The following is a 27,470-nucleotide window of genomic DNA, read 5'->3' as shown; positions in this document are numbered from 1 at the left end:
AGGGGGAAAACTCTATTATTATCAGAGCTTGGGGAGATACATGGTGGGTGCCCTTGCAAAACCTCCATTCTCCTATCACTTGGCACAGCGGGCCTGATTTGGGGTAATTCCCACCCACTTATCACATACAGACCTAGAAAGGGGAGGGGGGGAATACTACAAACAGGAAGACTGGAACATTATATTATAATCAACAGTGGCTGCTGTTAATGGTCACTAGGATTATCTTAGTCCAGCTTGAGACTAAGATTTGACCAGGACGTTGAGAATAAAAAATTGAAAATTTCAAATGAAAAAATGTTCATTTGACGGCTGTGACAAATATATCAGGAAAGTCCAAAAGTCCAGCTTGGAACTTAAATCAAATAAATGAATGAATAATGCCAGGAGACTGAATTGTGGAACAAATACATTTTATCGAACATTGTGACCTGCTACTGTAACTGATCTCAAAATGGGTGTTGCCCTCAGTGTCAATGCCTGGTGCTCCCCAGAATTGCTTCCCCCATCCATCCACTCTCATAATGGTTCAATTCCTACTCTGACACTGTAGCCTATACATCATCCTGGTAGGACCTGGATGTCTGGACCATCCTGATGTCTGGACCAAACTGCTTGTTCCACAGCTATTGGGGGTGGGGTGTGCGTGCATGCGTGTGTGCGAAAGCAACATTTTGAAGCTGTTAAACATCACCTTCTCTCCTCCCAAGAAGGCAGCCCATAAGTATGCCAGTAATTCCCCATCACCATCTGAATTATTCCACAAGTATAGATATTTGTATTTCTATGCTATCAGCAAAACTGCACACTCTTGTTCTGAAATCCAATTTGCTGAGACATTTCAGGGATGCTGTTCCTCCAAGTAGCAACCTCTCCCTGCCCTGCCCTGTCCTGTTACAGGGCTATCAGTGCCTTCTTCATCCTGGAAGGTTTCACATCTATTCTCATCCACCACTCTTATTCAATCACAATGTAATCATTTAATCTCCATTTTAGGCTCCATTTGCCAGTTCCTCCATGATGAGCAGCTACTGCAGAACGTCTGTATTTTTCCAGCATATATTCTCAGGATTTGAGCAAGTCATGAGGAGGGAGAGCTGGGAACTGGCTGAAGGAGATCAAACTGTTTAGGCTGAAGGATGGATGGAGTCACAGCATCAGGTGGCTGGGCCCTCTGGGTAAAGACCTGCACTGGGGGCCCTATGGCACCCCTGGCCTTTCCCCAAATGGTGCACTGGGTATACCAACTGCCATCAGTACTGAGGGTTCAGAGGTTAACCTTTCTATTTGGGTCCAGTCAATTTCAACAGAAGTTTTTCTCCCCTCCCACTATAAATAGTGTGTGGTGGCTGCAATCAAGATTGGAAGCACAGCACACGGGCAAGGTATTAAAGCCCCTTACCTCCCTACTGGTTTCCCACTGCATTTTGCTTCCTCTCCCTCACCATGCATTATTTAAAAACAACAGAAAGAACAATGGCCACCATATGCGCCAACTACCTCAATTGGTGGTTCACTAAGGGTTATATTATATTAAGGGTTATATTATATTAAGGGTTGGGTTATATTTTCTGTTTACTGGGGGATTTGCTGGGGCATTCTTTTAGGGAGGATTTTCCTAAGTGGGGAAGGGGGCAGATTGGATGGCCTTGAAGGAAACTTCTACCATTCTCTGATTTCCGCCTTTCAAAATTTCAGAGCCCCCATCACGTCTCAGTTACTATGAAGCATAATAAATGTGCAGCAAGAAATTTTGTATTCATTAGCTTCTTTTTTATTTAAGAAAAGAGAGAGGACAACGTCCACAGTGGTTGCAAATGAAGATTCATGTGAAGAGAGACAAAGGAAGCAACCATTTGACAAATGCTGAGCTGACCATCCAAAATCTTTACAACTGGTGTCATGTTGATGCCAGTGAGCAAGAACTGTCCAGAATGTGTGTTTTCCCTAATAAGCAGTATTTGGACAAAAGGAGGAAATGGTCAATATGTTGACAACATAAAGGGAGAGCATCACTGCAAGTGAAATTTTGGCATATAAGAACATAAGAACAGCCCTGCTGGATCAGGCCATAGGCCCATCTAGTCCAGCTTCACAGTGGCACACAAAATATCCCAAGGAGCACACAAGACAACAAGAGACCTGCATCCAAGTGCCCTCCCTTGCATCTGGCATTCTGACATAGCCCATTTCTAAAATCAGGAGGTTGCACATACACATCATGGCTTGTAACCTGTGATGAATTTTTCCTCCAGAAATTTGTCCAATCCCCTTTTAAAGGCATCTAGGCCAGATGCCATCACCACATCCTGTGGCAAGGAGTTCCACAGACCAACTACACGCTGAGTAAAGAAATATTTTCTTTTGTCTGTCCTAACTCTCCCAACACTCAACTTTAGTGGATGTCCCCTGGTTCTGGTGTTGTACGAGAGGGAAAAGAACATCAATCTATGCACTCTGTCCTTCCCGTGCATAATTTTGTATGTCTCAATCACTGTGATGACCCCAAGGCCCCATATGCCAGAATCTAAATGCAGCCTCATGCAATAACAACAACAAAAATCTTTGTATATCTTTTGTAAGGGTCAAAATACACATTTGTGGGGGACATATGCTGAAGAAGCACACCTCCAACCAGAAGTGCCTCTTTTTCACCACGAACAGCTGCATGGGGCTGATCTGGATTGAAAATCCCATCTGCAGCATGTGGGAAGGGAAAGGTTAATGCTTTTCACATGTTTCCTGCTGAAACCCCTCCCCCATCAGTGATTTGCCATACCAAATTAAAAAGTCTCTCTGAGAATTGTTAAAACCATTTCAGCATACTTCCAACAACAAAAGAACAATTCAACAACCAGCAAAAGTCAAAAGAACAAGGTCAACAAAACAACTTCAACCAGCCTGCCGAATCAAAGGCCAAATGGAAGAGATGCAGTTCACCTCCTTTTGGACCAACAGCAAAGAATGAAGATCACTCATTCATCACCACCCAGGGAGTTCAGAATGAGTGATCAGTCCCTTCTGTGCTGGGCCCGGTGAGGCTTCCCATACTGAGTCAAATTCAACCTCAGACTTCACTCCAGGTGGTGCCTTTCAGGGCCAGCCCATTCATGACTGCCTACTTCAGGCATAGATTGCAACAGGCAGCAGGTGCTCTCTGTCACACATGCCTGCCATCTTCAACTGCCTACGTGGCAGGCCCAGTGCCCTGACACGGTGTCAGTGGCTGTTATTTCTCATTCTCTTCCGATATTTTAAAAAGCAAAGCAGAAAAAGCAGCTTGTGAAAAAGTAATGGCCTAGAGGAGGGGTGCCCAAACCCCGGCCCAGGGGCCATTTGTGGCCCTCGAGGACTCCCAGTCTGGCCTGCAGGGAGCCCCCAATCTCCAGTGTGCCTCTGGTCCTCTGGAGACTTACTGGAGCCCGCACTAGCACGACGCAATTTCTCTCAGTGAGAGGGTGACTGTTTGATCTCTCGCATGAGCTGCAGGCAGAGGGCTCCCTCCACTGCTTTCTGTTTCATGTATGTGATGCAGCAGTGGCAGTGAAGGAAAGGCTGGCCTTGCTTTGAGCAAGGCCTTTTATAGGCCTTGAGCTATTGCACGACCTTCATTCATTCACCTAAGTTCCATCTCTAATATATTCATTTATGTATATTTTTTTCAAATTTGAAATGTAAATTAATTCTCTTTTTCCCAGCACCGGACATAGAGAAATGATGTGGCCCTCCTGCCAAAATGTTTGGACACCCCTGGCCTAGAAGGAGTCGCTTGCCTAGCTGCCTTGGATGACTTGCCCTGTTGCTTTGGTCATCTGGAACCATCTGCTCCACTGCACCTTTAGACCCCAGTTCCTACTTGTGGCATTTTGCCTTCTGGATTGTGTTGACCACACCTCTGTCCAACGGGCCACAGTACTTGGCTTTTAAATACCACCTTATCATCCCCTTTTCAATGCATTTTGTGACATTTGCCTTCTGTCTGTAGCTGTATTTACATTTTGGAGCTACATCTGCATTTTGGATCAACCACTGAGTCTGTATAAAGGGCATTTCCTTTTAACTAGACTCTTAACCCAACTGCTTACTCATTAACACACTAATCCAAAAGTTTCTGGAGTCCTTTCAAACTCCACAATTATTAGACTGTGGCATCTATCCCCAGAGCTGCAGGTAGGCAGCATCCCAAAAAAGCTCTTAAAACTTGGAGTGTTTTGACCAGCAGACTAACAGTATCTTGGTACAACAAGTCTTGTGTGTCTGCTGTGTAATGTTGGGCCTCCATGCTGCCCAAAAGCCTCTAGATCCCTGCAAGTCTTCCCAACCTCATCAAGTAGCTAAAATAGCACCGCTTTCACTTTCTTCTCCAACATCATGTCCCTTTATCTCTTTCTCCCCCTGTTTCCCATCTGAGTACCACCTACTGGGATGAGAAGAGGGGAGCAAATAATGGCAAGGGCTACTTCTATCAAACTCCTGCTTGGCAATTGCTGGAAAAAGGATACTGGATAGAGCCTGCAATCTTATATAGTTTCCTGGAAGGAGGCCTCATTTGACACAATGAGTAGACATACATAGGATAGAACCAGAAGTGATCCTTTTGTCTCATCCAGCAAGCCAGTTGTTATACAGTATACTGATTTAAAAGGGATTATTAGAAAAATTCAGAGATCAATCAATGGCTCTTATTAGTTTAATGGAGCTCATATGTTCAGAGGCAGACCATCTCTGCCACAGTGCGCAAACTATCAGGGAGAGCCACTGCTTATCAGTTTCCCAGACACATCTGACTTAGAAACAGGATGGTGGACTTGGTGGACTCCAGTCTGGTCCAACAAGGCACTTCTTAAGCTCTTATTAAACAGAACTTACACAAATTCATGAAGGGATGGTCTATTAACAATTACAAGCCACAATCGCTAAATGGAACCTCCATGGCCAGTGGCTGTCTCTCCGAATATTATGTCCTGGGAAACAACAGCAGGAGGGGACTATTTACCATCTTGCTGTAGTTGTGGGTTTCCTGGGGGAATCTGCTGGACTCAGCTGGAAAGGGGATGCAAGGCTGGGTTGTCCTTTGTCTGATTCACCAGGGGCTCTTCTTATATCCTCAAGAGAAAAGAACTGAAAAGCCACAAACTTTGCCTCATACCTGAGCCTCGTTTTGGATCACACCACAGGCCTGAATCATCAGGATTCAGGCCTGACAAATCCTCTTTCTAGGGGGCACCTTGTAGAGCTCATTAAAGAGTCCAGCTCTGCACCTTGCAGGCATACATCTTAATTAGCTATTGCACAGTAGCTAAGGGGAGGGCAGGTTCAATTATATGACAAATTATTCATTAGGAGCTAACAAGCTACCACTTAACATAAGGGCAAGACAAGTAAAGGGGAGTCAGATGACTTGGACATACTTGCTACAAAGCTACAGATATGACTGAAATACATTTAAGGCAAGTTTTGGAAAGCTCTGGAGAGGGAGTACAGGAGAAGGAAGACAAGGAAGAGGGAGGAGAGTCTGGCTAGCCATAAGTGAAAGATGGGATGCCACGCCTGATGGACAATTGGCAGTGATACTGACCTGCATACCTACGATCTTCTCCTCCTACATGGGGCGACACTCCATTGAAAAGTAGCGTTCTACTGTTCTGAAAGGGATGGCACTCCCATTTGACAGTCAGAGACTCATTGATCTGGGGCCAGATGATGGGATCATATCTTGCCTGGACTTAAAACAGTCCCAGTGGCACCCAGTCTGTTTCTGAATGCAACTCAATATCCTTGTTGTTCCCTTAAGTCCCTACGTGGCATTCCTTCAGGGAGTCATGTCCAAAGTCTTCTCCCACACCAACCTGCCTGATCACTACATTCATCACCAAGTCTCCTCTTCCAACTGCCTCCAAAATCTGATTCAAGGCAGATGGAAAGAGGGGAAAGGACCTTCTTGATGATGGCACCCAGCTTGTGGAACTTCTCTCCTGAGAGGCTTACCAAGCCATGCTAATGACTTTCTGGAGAGGGACCTTTCATTTTAACCAGACTTTTGCCATCTCATGATTTTTACTATTGCGCTGTTGCTTTCACTTCACTGTTTTAATATGTTAAATCTGTTGTCTGTTTTAATTGTCAACCATTCTGATAAATGCTATTGAAGACTGGGATAAAAAATGAACAAATAAATAGAAGTCCAAAAGAAACAAATGCAATATAGTATGTAATAAAAGTACTTTTGAGTACATACAGATTTGCACATTGTTTTTATATTGTTTAAAAACTTTTAAATTTGGTTATTGTATCCATTTTATGTAATGTTTTTCATTATTTATGATATTTTCAAGTTTTGTAAGCCGCTTTGGGTGCCCATTTGGAAGATGGGTATTAATTGAATGAACAATAATAAAATGATAATTTCCTGCACCTCCAACAAATTCTCACACAGACCTGAGCCCCCATACCTACCTCCTTAAAAAAAAACACTAAGCACTGCCCTTTCCCCTGAGAACACACAGTGGTGCAGGCTTGGTTTTTCAAAAATCCAATTTTGAAATTTTAAAAGATTATAGCACAACACCTGTTCCTACTACTGAAAGCCATGCAACATGTTATTCCAGCTATGTCCCTGCTCACCTGGTTGTCAGGCAGCACCAGAACCTCCTCAGATGGACAGAAGACTGACTCAATTGACAAGTTGTTGCCTCCCTTGGACAGACACATGGGGTAAATGAATTTGCCATATTTATTTAATTTACAGAGAGGGGAAGAATCTATCAACATGATACCCCTTCTTATACCTGATCCAAGCCACCAGGCCAAATCTGGGCAATACAAGCAAAAGGGACAGAAACGGAATGGAAAGCCACCTTCCCTCCTCAGAACTGCTCTGTGTGCCAGCCTTGGCATGGAAGGATTGGCACAGAAGATCCTCCTGTCCCATTTGCTGTACTTAAGAGCTCCCCTCCCCACCCAACCCGCTCTTGCGCCTTTTCCCCCAAACTGAGCAACCACAATTCCAGCCTTCAATGAACATTCACCTCTTTGGCCACATGGAAATCAATCCTGGCTTATGGGCCTTGACTCAGCTCCAGGTCATTGGGTTCAAGTCAGACAGTGCCAAACTGGCCACCCTGACTGCAGAGAGAATAGATAGGTACAAAAAGCCAGGATGGTTTGTAAAGTGCATGCTAGAGTCTTTGTGGCACATCCAGTGATAAAGCAGTCAAGGACACCATACTGCTCTTTGTCTGGACACCAGGAAGCTCCAAAGACTGCTGCAGGGCAATCAGTCCAGGCCACCACCCCACAGATCAGCAAAACGCAAAGGAAACACCCAGCCCCTTCCAACAGACAGGGGCTGACAGATCTGCAAACCAGAGTCAGCATCCCCAACACTTTAGAGAAGCGGTGATCCATGAAGGCATCCTCTGCATCGCACCCTCAGTGTGAAATGGTTGTCCTTATGACCTGAGACACTGACAGAAGGCTCTGTCCAAAGCCACAGGACTGTGAGCGAGATGGGGCTGGATGGAGCAGAGGAACTGAGCTCATAGGATCTGTTCTGTACTAGATGCAGAAATGTCCAACAGTCTCCAGGCAGCGTAAGGGTTGAGCTCATCAGGGTCTCGACAAAGAGCCCAGACATACAGCATCCGCATTACTTTCTCCTAAAATGAGATGAGAACAAACATGAGGGATGATTCACACACACACACACACACACACACACACACACAGGTGAGATCTGTTGAATATCTGAACTACCTTTTTTTTGGGGGGGGGGGGGAAGGGTTTAAGTCATCGAAAATAAGCCCTTTCCTTAGATTTCTACTTGGATCATTTGAGCAGAAAGAGCTGTTATCACATGTAAAAACATGCCTGTGATAAGAGCAAACAGCAACAGACATAGAAATGTGAATAGCTTGGAATCCAGAGAATCAGTTTCCATGCTGGGATTTGATATATTGTAAATTGAGGTTGGGTAGGCTTCAGACTTGTAGGATCAACTCTATTTTTTACTAGAACCTCCAAGATCCACCAGTGGGATCCAAGTGCAATATAGTGCTGGGAGGGAGTGGAACCAGGTACAAAATGGTGGTTCAAGAGGTGGAACCAGTTACCTGCTGCACCCCATGAAGTGGGATATGTACATACATACTATTGTACGCAAGTACAAACCCACATCCAAGTTATTGAAGATCAGGGATTCTAATACAAAAGTCTAACACACTGACTGCAAAACAAGCTGCAAAAAAGACATGGTTAAAACAAGCAATTAATCTTATTTAACAGGTGAGGAACACAGAGGCTGAGAGTAAATTGAAAGAGAGGGGTGCTTGCAATTTTAGAGAACAGCAAGTTGTGCCAGTGCTCTTACACACTGAAGTCCCATTGTACAGCTGTAGAACCCAGAAGCTAAGAGATATACAACTTGACCATGGAATAGGTAAGTAAGTGTTCCCAAGATTGCTGTCTTTTGGCATAAAATCCTGGGAGTCAGCAGCATTTACTACACACCGCCCAGTGATCTACCAACATATCCCAATCTGTTTCCTGCCACTTACAACTCCCCACCCCATTGATCCACTCTCCACATCTAAGACCAGGTGCTCTTAAGCCTTCGTGTTCCATTACTTTTCTTTGAAATAGAGTTCTTTGTGGAACCAAGGGAGGGAAATAGACAAGCTATTATGCATGGGGGGGGGGGAATCAGCATAATGGAAAAGGACAGACCTTCCCCTTTATGTGAGGTGTTTGCTCCTCAGTCCAGACAAGTACAACACTTTGTGGCTGACTTTATGATGTCTGTGTACAATTTGTACATTTAAATGGATTTTAAAAATCTTTTGTTTAAATTAATCAGCTACCCAATTATTAACAAATTTAGTTAACCCATTCTATGCCACAAAATGAATTTGAAATCTTTCCACGGTTGACAGTGATAAACTCGAGCCTGGACGAGATAAACTCTTATCCTGCCTGGACAAGAAGAGGAAGAGGGATTATAGACGACCAAATACTAAAAGCAGCTGAATGGAGCTCATCTTCCTAACTGGGTCCATTTTTTAAAGGGTCTGTCAGTGAGTTTTCACTTACAGGGTCTCCTTCCACCACTTCTCCTTTCTGATTTTTAATCACCATGACAAGCTGAGCCTGGAAGGTGATTATCAGCACGGGGCCCTGCTCCATCATCTTGCCCATGGCGAGCTGCAAAGAAAAACTCTGAGTCATTAGTCCATTTGTCCACAACCTGTCACTCAGGTACACTGTACACAGTACACTGCTGCAATTGGAATGCAAGTTGCCATTCACCAAACACTAAATTCCAAGTTAATAGTCAATAATGTGTGGCATCTGTGTGTGTCCTTTTCTCCAATGTCCTGCAAATTTGGGTGCCCCCATTCTGATGGAATTTTGTTGCAGGTACAAGTCCTGTTGCATAATAAATTAAGCTCCAGCTGCCCTGGAAGCAGGCCACCTGGACAATCTTTTCAGATTCTTATGTGAAGAAGGTTCTCCCATCAACAATACACCCTGCCATGCCTTTTGTCCCTCAGGAACTTCTCTGACTGGGAAGCAATCAAGCCTTTTGGGTGCTCCTGGAAGGACACACTCAAGCCCAGGAAACCTGTGTTGAATACCCAAAGAGAAACTCCAAGTTCCTTTTGCCACCCAGAAATGCTTTTGTTTCCTTTGTGCAAAGCCCTATAACTGCTCCTGCACTGGAAGTAAAACTTTGTCACTTTGGGGGGGGGGGGGGGAGTGTCCATGCTGCTGAGCATTTTTCTTCATTTTGCCATTTGCCAAGGTGCCCAACCTGCTGTGTGTTTTGAGGGTCTCTTCCCTTTAGAGACCCCCTCCATTTTGTTGATGCTTTCTTCCCTGGTGAAAGCCTCCACATTTTTTGCTTAGCAATGCTGTCCTGAGCTCAGGAAGTTTCTTGCTCCGGTAGCTGCCCTTACCCTCAGAGGAGCTACCATTCTAAGCTCAAAAGAGCACCCTTTTGCTGCATTTTTCTCCCCTCTGGAAATCACATAGTCCAACTCTTGCTGCTTAGACTGACTTTGTACTCAAAACTTTCCCAGCAGGACAGGTAATCTCTCCTCCTTTCCCCCTTCCTCTGATCTTCTTAACTGCCTCCTTCCTTACTAAAACCTCCATTTTCACCCCTAAGTATTTCAAAGCTTCCCTCTTAAACACCTTTTTCTATTGGCCAACTCGGGAGGAAATCCAGATTAGCTCAGCCTCATTCAGTCGCCTTCTTCTTCTGAGGCTGGTGGCATGAAGGCAACAGCCCTCCCCCATTGTTTCCCTGCCCTCTCCAACAGGAGGCTTCAGTTCAGTAGAAGCGGGAAAAGGAGGTGCACATACATCCACGTTGTCAATATCCAGAATTCTGGAGTGGAACTGAAGGCCCATCGCTTTGGCTTGCTGGATCGGATGCGCCAGCTGGCTGTAGGTCTGAAAGAGAAATCTGCCTTAGAGAATCCTTCGCACGTTTAGCTGTCCTTCAGCAGTCATGCAGTGCATGTGCCACAATTCCCTCAAAAGGCACATTGCAGATCCCAAGAATCTTTCTTGTTTGAAAAAGCAAGTTCTAGTTCTTACAAATATGAACTTGCACTCACAGATTTTCAGGAATGCCTGCTGGAATCTCAGCAGTTTGGAGGGGGCCTGGATAAGATTTCTAGTGGAATCTGGAGGGAGGCCTTCATACCCTGTGTCTTCCCTTGCTGCTCTTACAATTAACAGAAGCAGAATAAAATTGTGCCAAGAGAAAAATAGAGAGCCCTGCTGGATCAGTTCAAAGGGTCACCTGTGTCCCATAGGGGTCAAACACATGGTCAAACAATGAGAAGCCTACAAGCAAGCCATGAAGGCAACAGCCCTTCCCCTGTTATTCTCAGTTCCTAGCAACTGGCATTCCAGGGTAGGCCGCCTCTGAACACAGACATTCCACAAAGCCACATTATAGGCTGTTTTCTGTTTTATTGTTTTTAATTGCCCAGAGCTGCTTAAAAAGTGTATGAAGAGCAGCACACTTATGATTTAAGTTTTAAAAATTGGCAGTACAGGTTGAGTCTCCGTATTCTTGAGGGTTTCGTTCCCAGAACTTTTGGATGGCAAAAATCAAATTAAAGCAAATCCATTTACAAAACAATGTCCCTTTCCTAGGCAATTTAAAAACAGCCTTGTTGACCTCTGTGATGTAAGACAGAGCCATGAGGCAGATAATCCATCAATCAGTCTCTCTCCAGGCCCCCTATGAGCCAGGGAACCCTCCCTTCGCCAATACCAATCACCAAAGTGATTATCACTCTTCCATGAGCTCAGGGGGAAGGGTGGGGCTGCTTGTCTTGGCAGGGGGAAGGGTGGGGCTGCTTGTCTTGGCCTGAAGTTGTTCTCAAGTGCCTGGAGAGAGAATGATTGATGGCTGCCCTCTCTCCCATTTATGAGGCTATTGTTAAACAACTTTTTTTCTTTTAATTTAAAGGGCCATTCTCATTGCGTTGAGACAAAACTGAAGGTAAAAAATCTGTGGATAATTAGGTTATATCTGTACCTACATCTACAATCAAGTATTGATCAAAAACAGGTATAGGAATGGGCTTGAAACAAACAAGAGGAACCTGCAGGAGCAAAACAACAGAGAATTCCCCATATCTTGGGCTGCCTCATGCACCTGCCTCTGCTTCCTTTCCTCAGCAACTCTCAGACTACTGGATGCAGTTAGCAACCTGGGAAGCCAAGGCAAAACTAGCTATTGCTCAGGAGCCGTTACAGAAAGACATCCAGCTTCAAACTTTATGTTCCAGCAACACATTCTCTTTTGGAACTCGCCAGAATCAGAGCTGAAAGGGGAAGACACAAACCCTGCCACTGGCCAGGAAGATACTCACTGCTTCATAGCACCAGTCTTTGAGGATATCCAGGTCTCCAGATATCATGGCCTAAAAAACAGGAGCGATATGACATTACATAAAATGTGGCTGCCAGAATGTGCGTGCATAGGGACAGGGTGGGGGGAGACAATCCAGCCCCAGTCACCTCAAACAAAGAACAAGGGATGCAGGGAGGTTGCACTTCCTCCAGCCCAACAAGAGCACCAGCAAGGCAAGGAAAGCATCAAAGGGACATCTGGGATAGGTACTGGCTGATGGCACACTTGGTCAGATGTACCTCTGAACCCAATGTGCCCCCCAGGGCAGGTGGGTGGTGCCACAGGAAGCCCTCAAGGGACCATCAGCGTGGCCCTAACTGAATTAAAATACCTAATTAGAACTCCACTTTTTCCTCTTGCACTTTGACCCTGATTTCCCTTCTCTATTCCTCCCCCAACCCAGGCTTAAGAGTCAGGCTAAGGATGAAGAAAGGGCAGGGAGACAGATGTATAGAGCCCTGGAGGCAGCAGGAAACTCAGTGATGTGGACACACCTGTAGTTGGAGGAGGCAGAGGAGCTGCAAATCCCCCTGCCCCACCATATTCTGAGGCCACTTAAGGGGGAATTTAGACTGGAGGCACAGAGCGGAGAGTGAGTTGGCAAGCCACCCTGGGGGAGTCAAGCACCTGCTCTCCACCCCCACCCCCCAAGGAAGCGTAAGGATGGCAGAAGGGGGCGGCAGTAAGCAGGGGCATGACAATACATAAATTTATAAACACGTTTAAAGCACCGGTCCCAATATAGACCACTTCAGTGCTCAGGTGTACAATCTGTGCATGGGGACACAAGCCTAACCCTGTCCAATCTCTAAGTGTTTCTCCTCAGAACTTGCCTCTAAAATGTTGGGGATGATGTCCTCCTCACACTGCTTGAGAAACCGGTCCTTATCAAAGTTTGGATCCACACGGAGAATCTCTGTCAGAACTTCAGACATTTCTGTCTTGGAGAAAAGTCCACCTGACAAGATAGTTTTGGACCATCATGCTGGTATAAGAAGGAAGGTAGAGAAAATTGGGGGGGGGGGAGAGGCTAGGCTTTGGAGGATCTGCCTCTGAGAAGGCAGAACATCTGAAAAGGGTTATTCCTGGATTAGGAGGCAAGATAATCAGAGAATGATTTTGCATCCCAAATTCTCAGCTCTTTCTTCATTAAATTTTAAAAAATAAGGCCTTGTTTGGGAGGTGGAAAAGTGCTGAAGGTGAGAGTCTGACCCGCAAACCAGGACATTTGTGGTTTGAATTTTGCCTCTGCCATGAATCCTCTGGGGAAGTGGTCATAGGCCAGATACACTCTGTGTTAACTGCAATACAAGGATAACACCACCAACCTACCTTACAGGATTGTTGTAAGGACTGCTGAGATTATGTACGCAAAGTACTTTGGACACTTAAAAGCATTACAGAAATACTGTTATTGCTGATGGTGCTTTGCGTAATTCATGCAGCCACACAGAATTTAGCTTTTCCTTGCTGCAGAATTTTTGATCTCCAAACAGAGGCAGCCCCAAATAAAGAGTAAATGGCAAGGATGTTGTGCTTTCATCAGTGTTGGGGAAAGATGGAGAGACCTACCTATGAAGTCTGTCACTTTGTCTGTGACAGCGCGAGAGGCCCGGATGATGACATTATCACTCTCATCATATTTCATTTTCATTTCAAAGAAACCTGGAGAGGGAAAGGAGTGTCAGCAGCTCCCAGAGTACCTGCAGGGCCACCCCAAAACATTTACAGCAGTGTTTCTCAAACTGTAGGTCAGGACCCACTAGGTGGGTCACGAGCCAATTTCAGGTGGGTCCACATTCATTTCAATATTTTAAGTATATTAGACTTGATGCTACCATGGTACGTGACTGCATTTGGGAAAATGTTCAAGACCTGTACTTTTAACAAGCTACTATGTATATTCTTTTAACAGTGATAGTAAATGGGACTTACTCCTGGTTAAGAGTGGGTAGGATTGCTAGGATTGTTAAAAATTTTCCTGCTTGATGATGTCACCTCCGGTCATGACATAACTTCTGGTGGGTCCTGACAGATTCTGACAGATAAAAAGTGGGTCCCAATGCTAAATGTGTGAAAACCACCGATTTACAGTAATGTGGGGAAGGATACCATAGTCTTTCGAGACTGAAGGTTGCCAACATAGGGGAAGGATCTCTTGCACCCACTTACATAAGAACAGCCCCACTGGATCAGGCCATAGGCCCATCTAGTCCAGCTTCCTGTATGTCACAGCGGCCCATCCACTTACGGTTGAAGACCACATTGTTGTCCTTGAACTCCTTCCACTGCTGATACCACTTGGAGTCCTTATGGAGCACCACGCCCATTGCCTCCCTGTCACAAAGAAAGGTTCATTAAGAGCAGGAAGGAACCACAATCTACTTTAGCAAAGAGGGAGTTACGGAAAGTCCACAATCTTAATATATAAATATTAAGATAAATAGCCAAGCATAATTTCCCATAGCCAGGAAGACAAATATGAGCATCAGAGGTTGCCTTCTGCAGAGACCACTGATCCATTTTGTCTAAGAGAGTGAACTCTTGGTATATGAAATCAATCTGTTCCACAGATTCCACCCAAGATGGGTGGGCCAAGATGTTACAAATGCAGCTACTGGCTGAGATGCTACCCCAAACACTGGCATTTGCATCATCATGCACATCACTGACTGGCTTATCTAAGATCTACACTCACCCAAGTAGTCCTGTTGTCCACAATCGTAAACCCATTGAAAAGTGCAAACTTATTGAACTGTGAACCCTATTTTACTACTGAGAGTCCATTGTGAAGTGATTTGATCACAGCTGAGCTGATGGTAAAGCGGGAGTCCGATGTATTATCAAGTCAGTAATTCATATGCAGAACTGATAACAAAACTTTAATTGATTACTAGGAACATTCTGCATGCAAAGCATGTGTTCTACCACTGAGCTATGGGTAAAAATAATGGAAGAAAGTCCAACTGAGCATATGAAGCTGACATCCAGAATCAGATATTCATCCATCTAGCTCAGGAATGTCCATGATGACCAGCAGTGATTCTCCAAGGTCTCAGGAAGACAGAGGTTCTTTCCAAGCTTGCTGCCTAAGATTCTTTCAATGCTAGGGACTGAATGTGCATGGAAAAGATATTCCCTACCACCATGGTACATATCCTCAAGTTCAGTTTTTCTCAAACTGTGGGTCGAGACCCACTATTGGTCATGAGCCAAATTCAGGTGGGTCCCCCTTCATTTTATTATTTTATTTTTCATAGACTTGATGCTACCATGGTATATGACTGCATTTGGAGAAATGTTACAGACCTGTACATTTAACAAACTACTATGTATATTCTTTAAACAATGATAGCAAATGGGACTTACTCCTGGGTAAGTGTGAGTAGGATTGCAGCCTACGATTGTTAAAAATGTTCCTGCTTGATAACATCACTTCCGGTGATCTTCCCAAATGTCATCTGCTCATGACATCACTTCCGGTGGGTCCTGACAGATTCTCATTCTAAAAAGTAGGCCCTGGTGCTAAATGTGTGAGAACCACTACTTAAGATAAAACTGCCTAACAGTAAGTCAGACCACTGGTACATTTAGCCCAGTATGGCCTAGTTCACTTGGCAATGAAGATAAGCGATGAAGGCTAAAGAACCTCCTTCACAGTTATCCTAGAGCAGGGGTATCCAAACATTTTGGCAGGAGGGCTGCATCATCTTTCTGACACTGTGTCCGGGGCCAGGGGAAAAAAAGAATTAATTTACATTTCAAATTTGAATAAATTTACATAAATGAATATACTACAGATGGAACTTATATGAATGAATGAAGGTTTTGCAATAGCTCAAAGTCTATAAAAGGCCTTTCTCAAAGCAAGGCCAGTCTTTCTTTTGCTGCCACTGCTGCATCACAGATGTGGAACAGCAAGCAGTGGAGGAAGCCCTTGTCCCACAGCTCACGAGAGAGGTCGAACAGTTGGCCATCACACTGAGAGCAGTTGCATCAGGCCTGCGTGGGCTCCAGCAAGTCTCTGGAGGGCCAGAGGCTCATTGGAGACTGGAGGCTCCCTAAGGGCCGGATTGGGAGTCCTCAAGGGCCACAAATGGCCCTAGGGCTGGGGTTTGGGCACCCCTGTCCTAGAGAAAAGCTTGCTCCTGAACTCATTTGAGGTTCCATCAACTTGCACCATGCTCCCACCTCCCCCAGGCCATGGCTACCACTTCCTAGACATCCATTGACACCCCCTCTCATCTTGTCCGATACATACTCATTGGCTTCAAATATCCGCTCCTCTTTGAGCTGCTCTCCAGCAAATTCCGTTCGCTTCCGGAGTCGCTCTGGTCGCTTGTAAGGTCCCGTCTGGCCAAGGACACTGTCATCAATCTCCTTCCGGACTGTTTCCACTCCCTGCAAGGGAAAGACCCTGTTATTGCAAAGAGGAGTGCAGTGCAGTCCCAAGGTAACTTAGAGAGAGAGTAGAAATCCTACACAGATATTTGCTTAACAGTTCAAATCAATGTAGGCCAACAGCTATTCTAGTCTGGATCTCTTCCAGTGAAAAAGATCCCAGAACACAAGGCTCAGGGATGCCCACACACTTGGCACCCAGACTGTGGGACCTACCTGAGAAATTGCCTTGAATGCTGCGGTTCGGCCAAGTTTCTCCCCACCTTTGGACACAGTTTCGGCAGACTGCTTTGCAGTTTTGGCTGCTTCTTCCACTCCTTCCTTTATCTTCCTGCCGATGTCACTCTTGCTGACTTCATCAAGGCTCTACAAGCAGATGGAAGAAGGGTAGAGGGGGTATGAGCTGCTGAGAGGCCCGACAAGATGCTGGGAGATAGGGCAAAATCATCAGCAACCTGGGAAGTGGACCACTTGATGCCACTGATGCCAGACTGAGGAAAGAGGAGGAAGGAGAGATAGGGAGGCCGGAGAATAAAGGATGATGGATTGGAAGTGACAAGGAACTTCAGAGAAGGAGAAGAGAGGAAGAAAGCAGAGTTACCAGGGGTGGGCTGTGCCTGCCAGTCTATCTCTGGGAGGGACAAGGGATATGAACAGGGACAAGGTGTCCTGAGTCTGTGGGAATACCTTCCCCCAGGCACCACACCCCTGAGGGAGAGGACAGGGCCTAGACAGAAACATGTGACCCTATACTTGGGAGGGCCTGGGACATCCTGTTAGTGCAACATGTGGCTTGGGGCTTGAGATACCCACAAAGGTCATAGGAGGCACTTCAGAAGATATGCATCTATGTAGACTGCCCTTGAGAACAGAATGAAGAAAATCCAGGGGAAAAGGAAAAATCCCTGCCTTTTCTTTAATTGTGCCAAGGCTGAATAAAAAGGATGTGCTCCCAAGCAACCCCCACATGTCCTCTCTAACAAGTTGCTCAGCTTCCTGAACGCCCTGGACTTGGAGCCCCAAACCACCACCACCCACCTTGGAGGAGGTGGTGGAGAGCACAGGAAAAACTTCCCGGAGGTTTGAAATAGATACTTCAGGGGTGCCCAGAGATAAGCCTAGAGAAATCAAAACTCCCACACAGACACGAAGGCTCTCAAATGATTATATAACCACTTTTCTTCACAATAATCTTTGTCACCCTTGTTATCCTTCTGGAATGCTTTGCAGGAATGGGGCTTGGAGGCACTGAATTATGTTAGCTTCAATCCTTCCTGTACAGTAGATTCCAGAAGGTGGTACTGGGGATTCCTGCTCAGCACTATGTCCCCCAGGTTGTTTAACTACAGAGTTTGGGGGTGAACGCTCTGCTCCTGGATGGCTGTGGCATTTGTCCAGCTTAGGCGGATGCGGCAGCCATGTCCTTTCTTGGGTCGGTCAGACCTGACTATGGTTATGTACACATTAGTTTCAATGCATTTGGATTACTGTAATGTAGAGTTGCCCTTGAGGACCATTTGGAAACTTGTTAACCAGTGCAAGGCACCAGTGCACACAATACATCTCGGTTTTGTCACCTGTACTAGTTGCCAGTTAGTTGCCAGTCTCCAAGGCACTAGTTATGATGGTCTTCTAAGCCCTAAATGGCATGGGTCCATGTCATGAATAAGTACATGTTAGGCGTAGGTTGGCATGAGAAGCCTGAACCAAACTAAGACAGGTCACTGAGAAGTTGCTAGCAGTTCCCAGCTGCAGGAATGTGAGTAAATAAACAAAAGGATTTGTTGTCTCTCCTTTGCTGGCCAGGAAGGACAGATAACAAGAATTACAACCTATTGGAATGTTTAGCACCTTAGCAGACAGACAGGTGCCTTATTAAGGGTGACTGAGTGCAGCTGTGGATCTCCAGTTGGGAGGCGTAAGAACTATGAGGGGTTAGCAGGTCAACTTCAAGAAGGTTCTGTTCCTCAAGGGTTCTGATTGGACGGTCTAATTATGAAGTCACCTCAGTACTATTAGCATAAGAAGTATTATGAGTGCCCAGGGGGTGTGAGTGGGCCTTCTTGAACAGAGTTTTGGGTGCAACATCCTGCATGCATGTGAGCTCCATTGTCCATCATGGGCACCTGGCCCTATAGGTAGCCCTGGAGCTAAGAGATCTACAAGAGTAACTGACCCAGGTGAGAGATAGGTATTAACAGAGATAGCCAGCTAGCTTTATTATTTTATTGCTGATATGTTTCCTAGATGCTTATGCCTCTAGCATTTGCTGCCTTATTGTGCAACCTTATGTACTTAATAAATTAAAATATTTTACTAAGTTGTTTCATTGTCTGTTGGGGACAAAGGTTCAGAATCCTGCCTAGCCATTCAGCAAGCTACCCAGTACCCGCTGAGGTCTAGTAACTTGAGGACTGGGGCTTTAATTAAAAAGAGCTCAGCACCTGCAAAGGATAGTCTTAAGCCTAGAGGGTCTCAGTGTCCCTGGACTGAGGCACTGGCACGTACAGGGCGGCACTCTCTGAGGCCACCCTTCTGAGGCCTCTGGAGGGCAAAACCAGAAGTGATGTTTAAAGGTCCTCCAGAGGCCTCAGAAGGCATTTGGAGGGCCAGAGTACACTATGAGAGGTCCCAAATGCAACCAGTAAGTGGGGGGTGGCATTCTCCTGGGAGGGACATTCTACAGTCTTTGCTCCAGGTGGCGGGGCACATAGGCCAGGATCGCAATTGTTGCTTTTGTTGGCTGTTTTAGATCTTAAATTGTCTTTAGCACTGATTTTTCAAAATTTGCATAGATTGCTTTTTACATTTTTGTTTAATTTTACACATACTTTTATGTTTTTAAGCATCCTGTAAGCCAGTCATCTTACATGCTTAAGAGCTTTGCGTACTTATGGACTTAAGAGGAGGAGAAAAGGTAGGGTGAAATATTTAGAAATAAAATAGTGCCTTCTCATCCATCCCTCCTTTTAACTTGTCTTGAATCTCAAGAATATGGCGCTCATAACATATCAAGAATACAGAGCTTACAACTCTACAAGAAAATGAAAAATATACACACACCTCCTTGACTGTGCCAGTGATTTCTCCAAGTTTCTTTTTAATGACTTCAGAGGTCTTCACTGTTTCAGACTCTATGGTTTTCTGTGGAAAAAAAAGAACAACAATCTTAAAAGTATTAAGAACATAAGAAGGAGATCAGACACAGGGTCTGTCTAGTCCAGCTTTCTGTTTCCAACAGTAGCTTTCTAGAACAGAAGATATTATTTCAAAATACAGAACATCCCACTGTCTTCAATGGAAATCCAAATGCTGGCATAGAATAGCAGCTAGGAGACCAAGCTATGAAATAGAAAACTCCCCAAGTTTGAGTCTTACATCTACAATTCTGAGGTGGCCTCAGATCAGATATACTCTCTATCAACCTCAGTCCACTCAATCTGCAATAATACAGACAATACTTACAGAGCTCTGGAAAGAATACAAGACAATGTAACCCCATGTGTGGCGGCAGTAAAGAAGGCCAATTCTATGCTTGGGATCATTAGAAAAGCTATTGAGAACAAAACGGCTAATATTATAATGCCGTTGTTCAAATCGATGGTAAGGTCACACCTGGAGTATTGTGTCCAGTTCTGGCTGCCACATATCAAAAAGGACATAGTGGAAATGGAAAAGGTGCAAAAGAGAGCAACTCAGATGATTACTGGGCTGGGGCACCTTCCTTATGAGGAAAGGCTACGGTGTTTGGGCCTCTTCAGCCTAGAAAAGAGACGCCTGAGGGGGGACATGATTGAGACATACAAAATTATTCATGGGAAGGATAAAGTGGATAGAGAGATGCTCTTTACACTCTCACATAACACCAGAACCAGGGGACATCCACTAAAATTGAGTGTTGGGCGGGTTAGGACAGACAAAAGAAAATATTTATTTACTCAGCATGTGGTCAGTCTGTGGAACTCCTTGCCACAGGATGTGGTGACGGCATATGGCCTGGATGCCTTTAAAAGGGGATTGGACAAGTTTCTGGAGGAAAAATCCATTACGGGTTACAAGCCATGATGTGTATGTGCAATCTCTAGGTTTTAGAAATGGGCTATGTCAGAATGCCAGATGGAAGGGAGGGCATCAGGATGCAGGTCTCTTATCTGGTGTGCTCCCTGGGACACTTGGTGGGCTGCTGTGAGATACAGGAAGCTGGACTAGATGGGCCTATGGCCTGATCCAGTGGGGTTGTTCTTATGTACAATGCATGAGAATCACTTGGAACGTTTTATAATGTAACACAGTGAGTTTGGAATCTATCTATCTGTGGGTTTGGAATCCATAGCCTGGACCCACTGTGGGTTCCGAACCCATGATTGGAGGACCCACAGAGGACCTCCTGGATGCAACAGGAGGTGTCTTCTGGTAGCATCCGTAGGCTTTCTGAGTCCTGGAGAGGCCACATGAGGCCTCTCCAGGGCTTAGAACACCCCCCAGATGTGTCCGAATGGCACTTCCAGTTTTCATAAAAACAGGAAGAGCCTTTCCAACACCTTTTGGGGGGCATTCTGAGGCCCAGAAAGGTCGAGCGCAGCCTGTACAGGCCTCAGAACACCTGTGGGCATGACTAGGAGATGCCTCCAGTTGTGTTTGGAGGTCAGGTGAGGGCCTCAACCTGCTGATTCAGTTATCCCCAGGTTTTGGCATCTGCTGGTGTTCCATTCCTAGAACACTTGTAGATGCCAAGGGCTGACCTGTATAGTATTTTTATTAATAGCTGATAACAGACACTAATTTTTGCGATCTGCACCATGTCTCCAATGAAGGGGAAATGAGAACAGCCTGAGAAGAAATCCCGCCCAACGTGGGAGGGCAGCGAACTTACATATTTCCGTCTTGCCTCTTGGAGTGCTTCTGACTCTTCCAGCTTCTTTGCTTCATCTCTAAACTTTTTAATACTTTCCTTCATTTCTTTGCTTTTTGCCAGCTCCTGTTTAATGTTCTCCACAAAGCCAGATATAAAACCTTTTCGGCCACCGGAGGAATAACATCTAGACTGAAGAGAAGTCATTGTTACAGCGTGTACAACCCAAATGAAAAGAATTCCCACCTCACGCACCTGTATTAACATCTGGGGCATCTGACAGCCCAAAGAGTGCTTGGCCAAATAACAGTTTACCCTCAATTCCATATTGTTTATGAACAAGTTAAAGAGTACCAGTCCCAATACAGATTTTGAGGGAACCCACCTTAGCTCCTTCCACCAGGAAATCTGCCCATTTATTACTACTGCCACATCCTGCCATTTAACGAGTTACCAGTCCATAAAAGGACCTATTCACTCATTCCATGACTCAAAAGTTTTTTGAAAGTCCAAGTACACGATGTCACATGGATTCTCTGTAACTACATGCCTCCTGACCCTATCAAAGAACTTTAGAAGGTCAGGGAAGCAAGACACCTTTGCAGATACCATGCTCCTTCAGCAGGGCTCATTCTTCCATATGCTTAACAGTGTTAATCTTAATGACGATCAGCCTAAAGAAAACACAGGTCATGGTTCAGGATGTGGACTCACCTCCCTGCATTACAATCTCTGCGCATGAACTGGAGGTTGTCCATGACTTTGTGTACCTTGGCTCAATGATCTCCAACACTCTTTCTCTCGATACTGAGCTAAACAAACGCATCGGTAAAGCAGCTACCACGTTTTCCAGACTCACAAAGAGAGTCTGGTCCAACAAGAAGCTGACAGAACATACCAAGATCCAGGTCTACAGAGCTTGCGTCCTGAGTACACTTCTGTACTGCAGCGAGTCATGGACTCTCCGCTCACAACAGGAGAGGAAACTGAACGCTTTCCACATGCGCTGCCTCCGGCGCATTCTCGGCATCACCTGGCAGGACAAAGTTCATAACAACACAGTCCTGGAACGTGCTGGAATCCCTAGCACGTATGCACTGCTGAAACAGAGACGCCTGCGTTGGCTCGGTCATGTCGTGAGAATGGATGATGGGCGGATCCCAAAGGATCTCCTCTATGGAGAACTCATGCAAGGAAAGCACCCTACAGGTAGACCACAGCTGCGATACAAGGACATCTGCAAGAGGGATCTGAAGGCCTTAGGGATGGACCTCAACAAGTGGGAAACCCTGGCCTCTGAGCAGTCCGCTTGGAGGCAGGCTGTGCAGCATGGCCTTTCCCAGTTTGAAGAGACACTTGGCCAGCAGTCTGAGGCAAAGAAGGAAGGCCCATAGCCAGGGAGACAGACCAGGGACAGACTGCACTTGCTCCCGGTGTGGAAGGGATTGTCACTCCCGGATTGGCCTTTTCAGCCACACTAGACGCTGTGCCAGAACCACCTTTCAGAGCGCGATACCATAGTCTTTCGAGACTGAAGGTTGCCAATACTACCACCACCTTATTCAGAACAGACATTAAGCCAATGGGCTTGTAATTTCCTTACTTAATGATCAGTGTTAATTCTAAACCTTCCACTCCTCCGATATAGAATGGTCTCCTTTGCAACTAAACACTCCAGCTTCCCCATCTTGGCTCAAAGGCTTCTGACATTCACATATAAATATCTATTTACATTGTGTTCTCTTTCAGAGGTTATTGGAATGTGCCTTTCCCCGTCACCTTTTACTCTCTTTGTCCGCTGTCCTATCATATGCTCATTTCTGTGTTCTTTGGTGTTGCTCAGACACTGCAGGATGGAGTTTCCTTCTGAAAATTCTAACAAACACTGTGGTTCCCAAACTGTGTGCCATGGCTCCCCAAAGTGTCACAGCAAAGGCACTGTGGGATAGTTTAACTTTTCAATGAAAACACAGCGACAGAACAGTCAAGTAGGCACAGGGGTGATGTGAAAAGATTATGGAGACACTAAGGGTGCCATGAACAAGGAATGTCTGAGAACCACTGAATGTGCAGGAACTTTTACATGCTCAGGGATGCTATGGCCTGACTTGGATGCCTCCAGGCTCCTGAACTTCTCCCTGCCCCAATTAGTTTAAAAGCTGCTCTGCTACCTTATTGATGTTAAACCCCAGCAGCCTGGTTCTATTTCAGTTTGAGCATAGCCCATCCCACCTATACAGGCCTGTATGGATAGGCGTGTTGGTTGACATGTTGGTTGACTAGCAAGCAGTAGGTTAGAAGGTTGGGCAAGTGTGCACCCATGCTGCCATGGTTCCTCTTCACTCTCCTTTTCCTCTCCTTATCCCCTAGTCCTGCTACAGTTCCAACTATACCCATCTGACAAAATGGTGGCAACAACACCCACCCGAGGCCAGGTCACAACCCACTTCTGCTCCAACCCACATGATCTAACACAATCAACCCACATTATCTGAGACCTAAAACAGTCAATAGAAGACTGGAAACATATCACAGTGTCCTAGCCCCCCTCCCCATTCAATTTGGGATAGGATTCCCACCCACTCACCCAGCCTCCTGGCATATAACTTACAGACTAACCACCTCCGTGTCAATGACACAAAGTTTTTTTATCTTATGTACCTGGTATAGCTCTAACAAAGGTCTGCTGGTTCGATGCACAGGGAAAGTGTGGCGTGCAGGTCCCGAACATCGTCCAGATGCAAACCATAAATTTAAAAGGCATTTCTAGAGATAGAAAGAAAAGATGTGTTTTTTTAATGATTACTATACACAGGCCCTTCATGAGTCATATGCTCACTTTGCTAGACTGCCACTTCTTAAGAAGTTCAAGGAGCCACCAAATGCTATACAATGACGAAAATGTTTGGTGGAAAGATCCAGAAAACATTAAAGGTTCTCATGGTAAAGTTAAACCATCTCATGCTTCTGAAACAAGTAAAATAACCCAGCAGGCAGCATACCTACAGACTGAAAGACTGTAATTCAGAGGTAGCACACCTGCTTTGTCCATAAAAGGTCCCAGGTTCAATCTCTGACAACATCTTCAGGTATGGTAGAGAAAGACTGCTGTCTGAAACCCTAAAGCACTGCAACTGCCAGACACGGTAACATAGACAATACTGGACCAGACTGACCAAATGTTTCACTCTGTAACAGTTTAATATGTTCCAGGCCACCTGGCATCCTTGAGTTTATATCCATGCCAAGAAAAGTTTCATCTGGTACATTCAGTTCTGCCTCTCAGAATGCTGTGGAAAGCAGAACAGACCATGCTCAAAAAGTAGCCAACCCCTGCTATACAAGTTCAGTTGGTTCTTCCAAACTCTTGTTTAGATTGGTTTCCTATCCTTAAAATTCATGCCACAGAATCAATGCTCCTTTGCCTCCAAGCTTTGTTACAATCTCCAGCTCCTAGGAAAGAGTGCGTGCAGATGCAAGTGACAAACAAAATGAGCCAGCACAGTCATTCATTTTGAAACGAAATAAATAGGTGCTGTGGTTGCCTAAATACTTCTGACCAAGAAACAGTCCCCTCTTCTTTAACATGGGATGGGCACTGCACAAGCTTGCTATCAACCACTTTATAATGGGAAGTAAATTGGAAAGAGAAGGGGCACTCTGAACATGCTCAGTGGTACCCCTTTGTTATTATGAACACATGCATTTGTATACTTTATACCAATGGTTCAGAAACTTTTAGAACTGGGACCCACTTTTCAGAATGAGAATCTGTCAGGACCAGAAGTGATGTCATGAGCAGATGACATTTGGGAAGATCACCGGAAGTGATGTTATCAAGCAGGAACATTTTTAACAATCGTAGGCTGCAATCCTACCCACACTTACCCAGGAGTAAGTTCCATTGACTATCATTGGTAAAAGCATATACATAGTAGCCTGTTAAAAGCACAGATCTGTAACATTTCCCCAAATGCAATCACGTACCATAGTAGCATCAAGTCTAATATATTAAAAATAAAATATTGTAATGAATGAGGACCCACCTGAAATTAGTTCATGATCCACCTAGTGGGCCCCAACCAACAGTTTGAGAAACACTGCTTTACACCAAATCAAGCCCATTGGATCAATAACCCAATTTGCTTTTTTCCTGACAGGCAGCAGCTTTCAATGTTTTTCCCCATCACCTACCGCCTAGGATCATTTAATTAGAGATCATGGGGACTGAACCAGAGATCTCCTTTACCACTGAGTTCCTTCCCAGTGAGGCAGGCAATTATTACTCCATACAGAAAAACAATCTACACATGCTCATCTTTATTAAGAAGCTTGGGTAAGAGAATGACCAGATAAAATGAAGGACAGAGTGCCTCTGCCTTTAAACCACTGTATAGAAGAGGGAACTTCGGCAGCTGCAGCTCCACATGAAAGGGTGCACCTGCCAACATTCCCTCTTCTAATCTATACAATGGTTTAAAGGTAGAGACAGTTTGTCCTCCATTGTATCTGCTCATCTTGCATCAGATCCCATTATGAAGAAGAGGTTGTTGAAGAAGAAGTATTATTAAGAAGAGGTATTGAGTAGTCTTATTAGGGTGACCAGATACAATGGAGGACAGAGCCTCTACCTTTAACCACTGCATAGAAGAGGAAATGATGGTAGGTGCAGCTTTTTAAACCCTTCTATGTTGAGCTGGAGCTGCCAAAATTCCTCCTTCTATTCCCCCTGGTTTAAAGGTAGAGGCACTCTGTCCTCCATTGTATCTGGTCACCCTGCTCATTGAGGTCCACTGAGAAGGCTAAATTCCTAATGCCTCCAACCACAGCAACCCTTGCACTCCTATGACAGTGCAGAAACCCCACAAACACAGGGTGACCAGACACAATGGAGGACAGAGTGCCTCTACTTTCAAACCGCTATATAGAAGGGGGAATTTTGGCAGCTGCAGCACCACATGGAAGGGTTTAAAAAGCTGCACCTACCAACATTTCCTCTTCTATGGAAAGGTTTAAAGGTAGAGGCTCTCTGGCCTCCATTGTATCTGGTCTCCCTACACAGATGCGCACAGAGGCTGAACTCCTCACTGAGGACTAGTCCATTGAGAAGGCTAAAATCCTGAAGCCTCCAAGCACAGCACCCCTCGTGCTCCTGCGACAGTGCAGACCCCCCCCCCCCACACACACACACACCCACAGGGTGGCCAGATGCAGTGGAGGATAGAGAGCCTCTGCCTTGAACCAACTTCACATGGAAGGGTTGAAGAAGCTGCAGCTGCCAACACTCCCCCTTCTAAAGGCAGAGGCTCTCTGTCCTCCACTGCACGTGGCCACCCTGGCCTGGTGAGATCACTCAGTGTGAGAGGGCACTCTGCACATGCTCAGCGGCACCCTCTTCTCAGGGGACGGAAAGCGCCTCTGCGGCACCGTATGGGGGGGGAGTCTCAGGGCACTTAACACCCGGTAGGCGACGATCCCGCCGATCGCAAGGGGAGCCCGTCCCCGCGGCCCTTACCTGGCAGCCCCAGAACCTGGCCGCCGCCATCTTGGTGAGGAGGCCTCTGGGCTGAAACGTGACCTCGCCGCCGCTTGTGGCGCCTGATGACGTCATAAACGCCGACCGGGTCCGTTCTTGAAAGTGGTCGTGGTGCCCCAGACCTCAAGGCTGAAGGTTCCGGGTGCTTTGGTTCCGGGGAAGGGGTGGCAGCAGCCCTGGGTGTCCCCACTGAAGCTATGGCCATTCAGTATAGTAGGCAGAACAGTAACGCAGTAAGTGATGTCTGAGGGGAGTGAACAGCCAAGTCTTGTTGCTTTATTGGCTATTTTTAAATCTTTATTAAACTTTTTATTTTTTGATTTATAACATTCTAGCTCACTATTTCTCAAACTGTGGGTCGGGACCCACTAGGTAGGTCAGGAGCCCATTTCAGGTGGGTCCCCATTCATTTCAGTATTTTTTTATTAGACTTGATGCCAACATGATATGGGACTGCATTTGAGGTGATCTGTACATTTAACAGGCTACATTAGTGCTTCTCAAACATTTAGCACCAGGACCCACTTTTTTAGAATGAGAATTGGTCAGGACCCACCAGCAGTTAAACTGAAAGTGATGTCATGACCAGAAATGACATCAAGCAGGAAAACTTTTGACGGTCCTAGGCTGCAATCCTAGTTTAAAAATGTGAAAAAATAAATTTAAAAAAATACCCACAAATCCCTAGGAGGAAGACCCATTTACTATCATTGGTAAAAGTATCTATAATAATAATAATAGATATTTAT

General features: G+C 45.4%; 1 protein-coding gene across 1 annotated transcript; it reads right to left on the bottom strand.

Annotated features, from left to right (window-relative positions):
- Window positions 1–1,751: 1,751 nt before the first annotated feature.
- Window positions 1,752–26,757, bottom strand: TIMM44 (translocase of inner mitochondrial membrane 44). The gene is made up of 13 exons (XM_066636603.1): window positions 26,701–26,757; window positions 23,847–23,951; window positions 21,207–21,377; window positions 19,397–19,477; window positions 16,550–16,699; window positions 16,194–16,333; window positions 14,184–14,269; window positions 13,505–13,597; window positions 12,766–12,890; window positions 11,892–11,942; window positions 10,363–10,452; window positions 9,088–9,198; window positions 1,752–7,658 (listed from the first exon to the last, which is right to left on the bottom strand). Exons 1-13 carry the CDS (start codon window positions 26,728–26,730, stop codon window positions 7,539–7,541), a joined length of 1,353 nt encoding a protein of 450 aa, XP_066492700.1. The 5' UTR covers window positions 26,731–26,757; the 3' UTR covers window positions 1,752–7,538.
- Between the last annotated feature and the right edge of the window lie 713 nt (window positions 26,758–27,470).

Source organism: Tiliqua scincoides, chromosome 8 (assembly GCF_035046505.1).
Source record: "Tiliqua scincoides isolate rTilSci1 chromosome 8, rTilSci1.hap2, whole genome shotgun sequence".
NCBI lineage: Eukaryota > Metazoa > Chordata > Lepidosauria > Squamata > Scincidae > Tiliqua > Tiliqua scincoides.
The sequence above is the reverse complement of the archived record's forward strand: the minus strand, read 5'-3'. Positions and strand labels throughout refer to the sequence as shown.

Excerpts from the sequence above, each read along its gene's own strand:
- TIMM44 (XM_066636603.1), bottom strand. The coding sequence starts at position 26,730 with ATGGCGGCGGCCAGGTTCTGGGGCTGCCAG. Across the intron at positions 12,891-13,504 it reads CAAAGTGACAGACTTCATAG|GTGGACTTTTCTCCAAGACA; the intron begins GTAGGTCTCTCC and ends CTATCTTGTCAG. Across the intron at positions 10,453-11,891 it reads AAGACTGGTGCTATGAAGCA|ACCTACAGCCAGCTGGCGCA; the intron begins GTGAGTATCTTC and ends TTTCTCTTTCAG.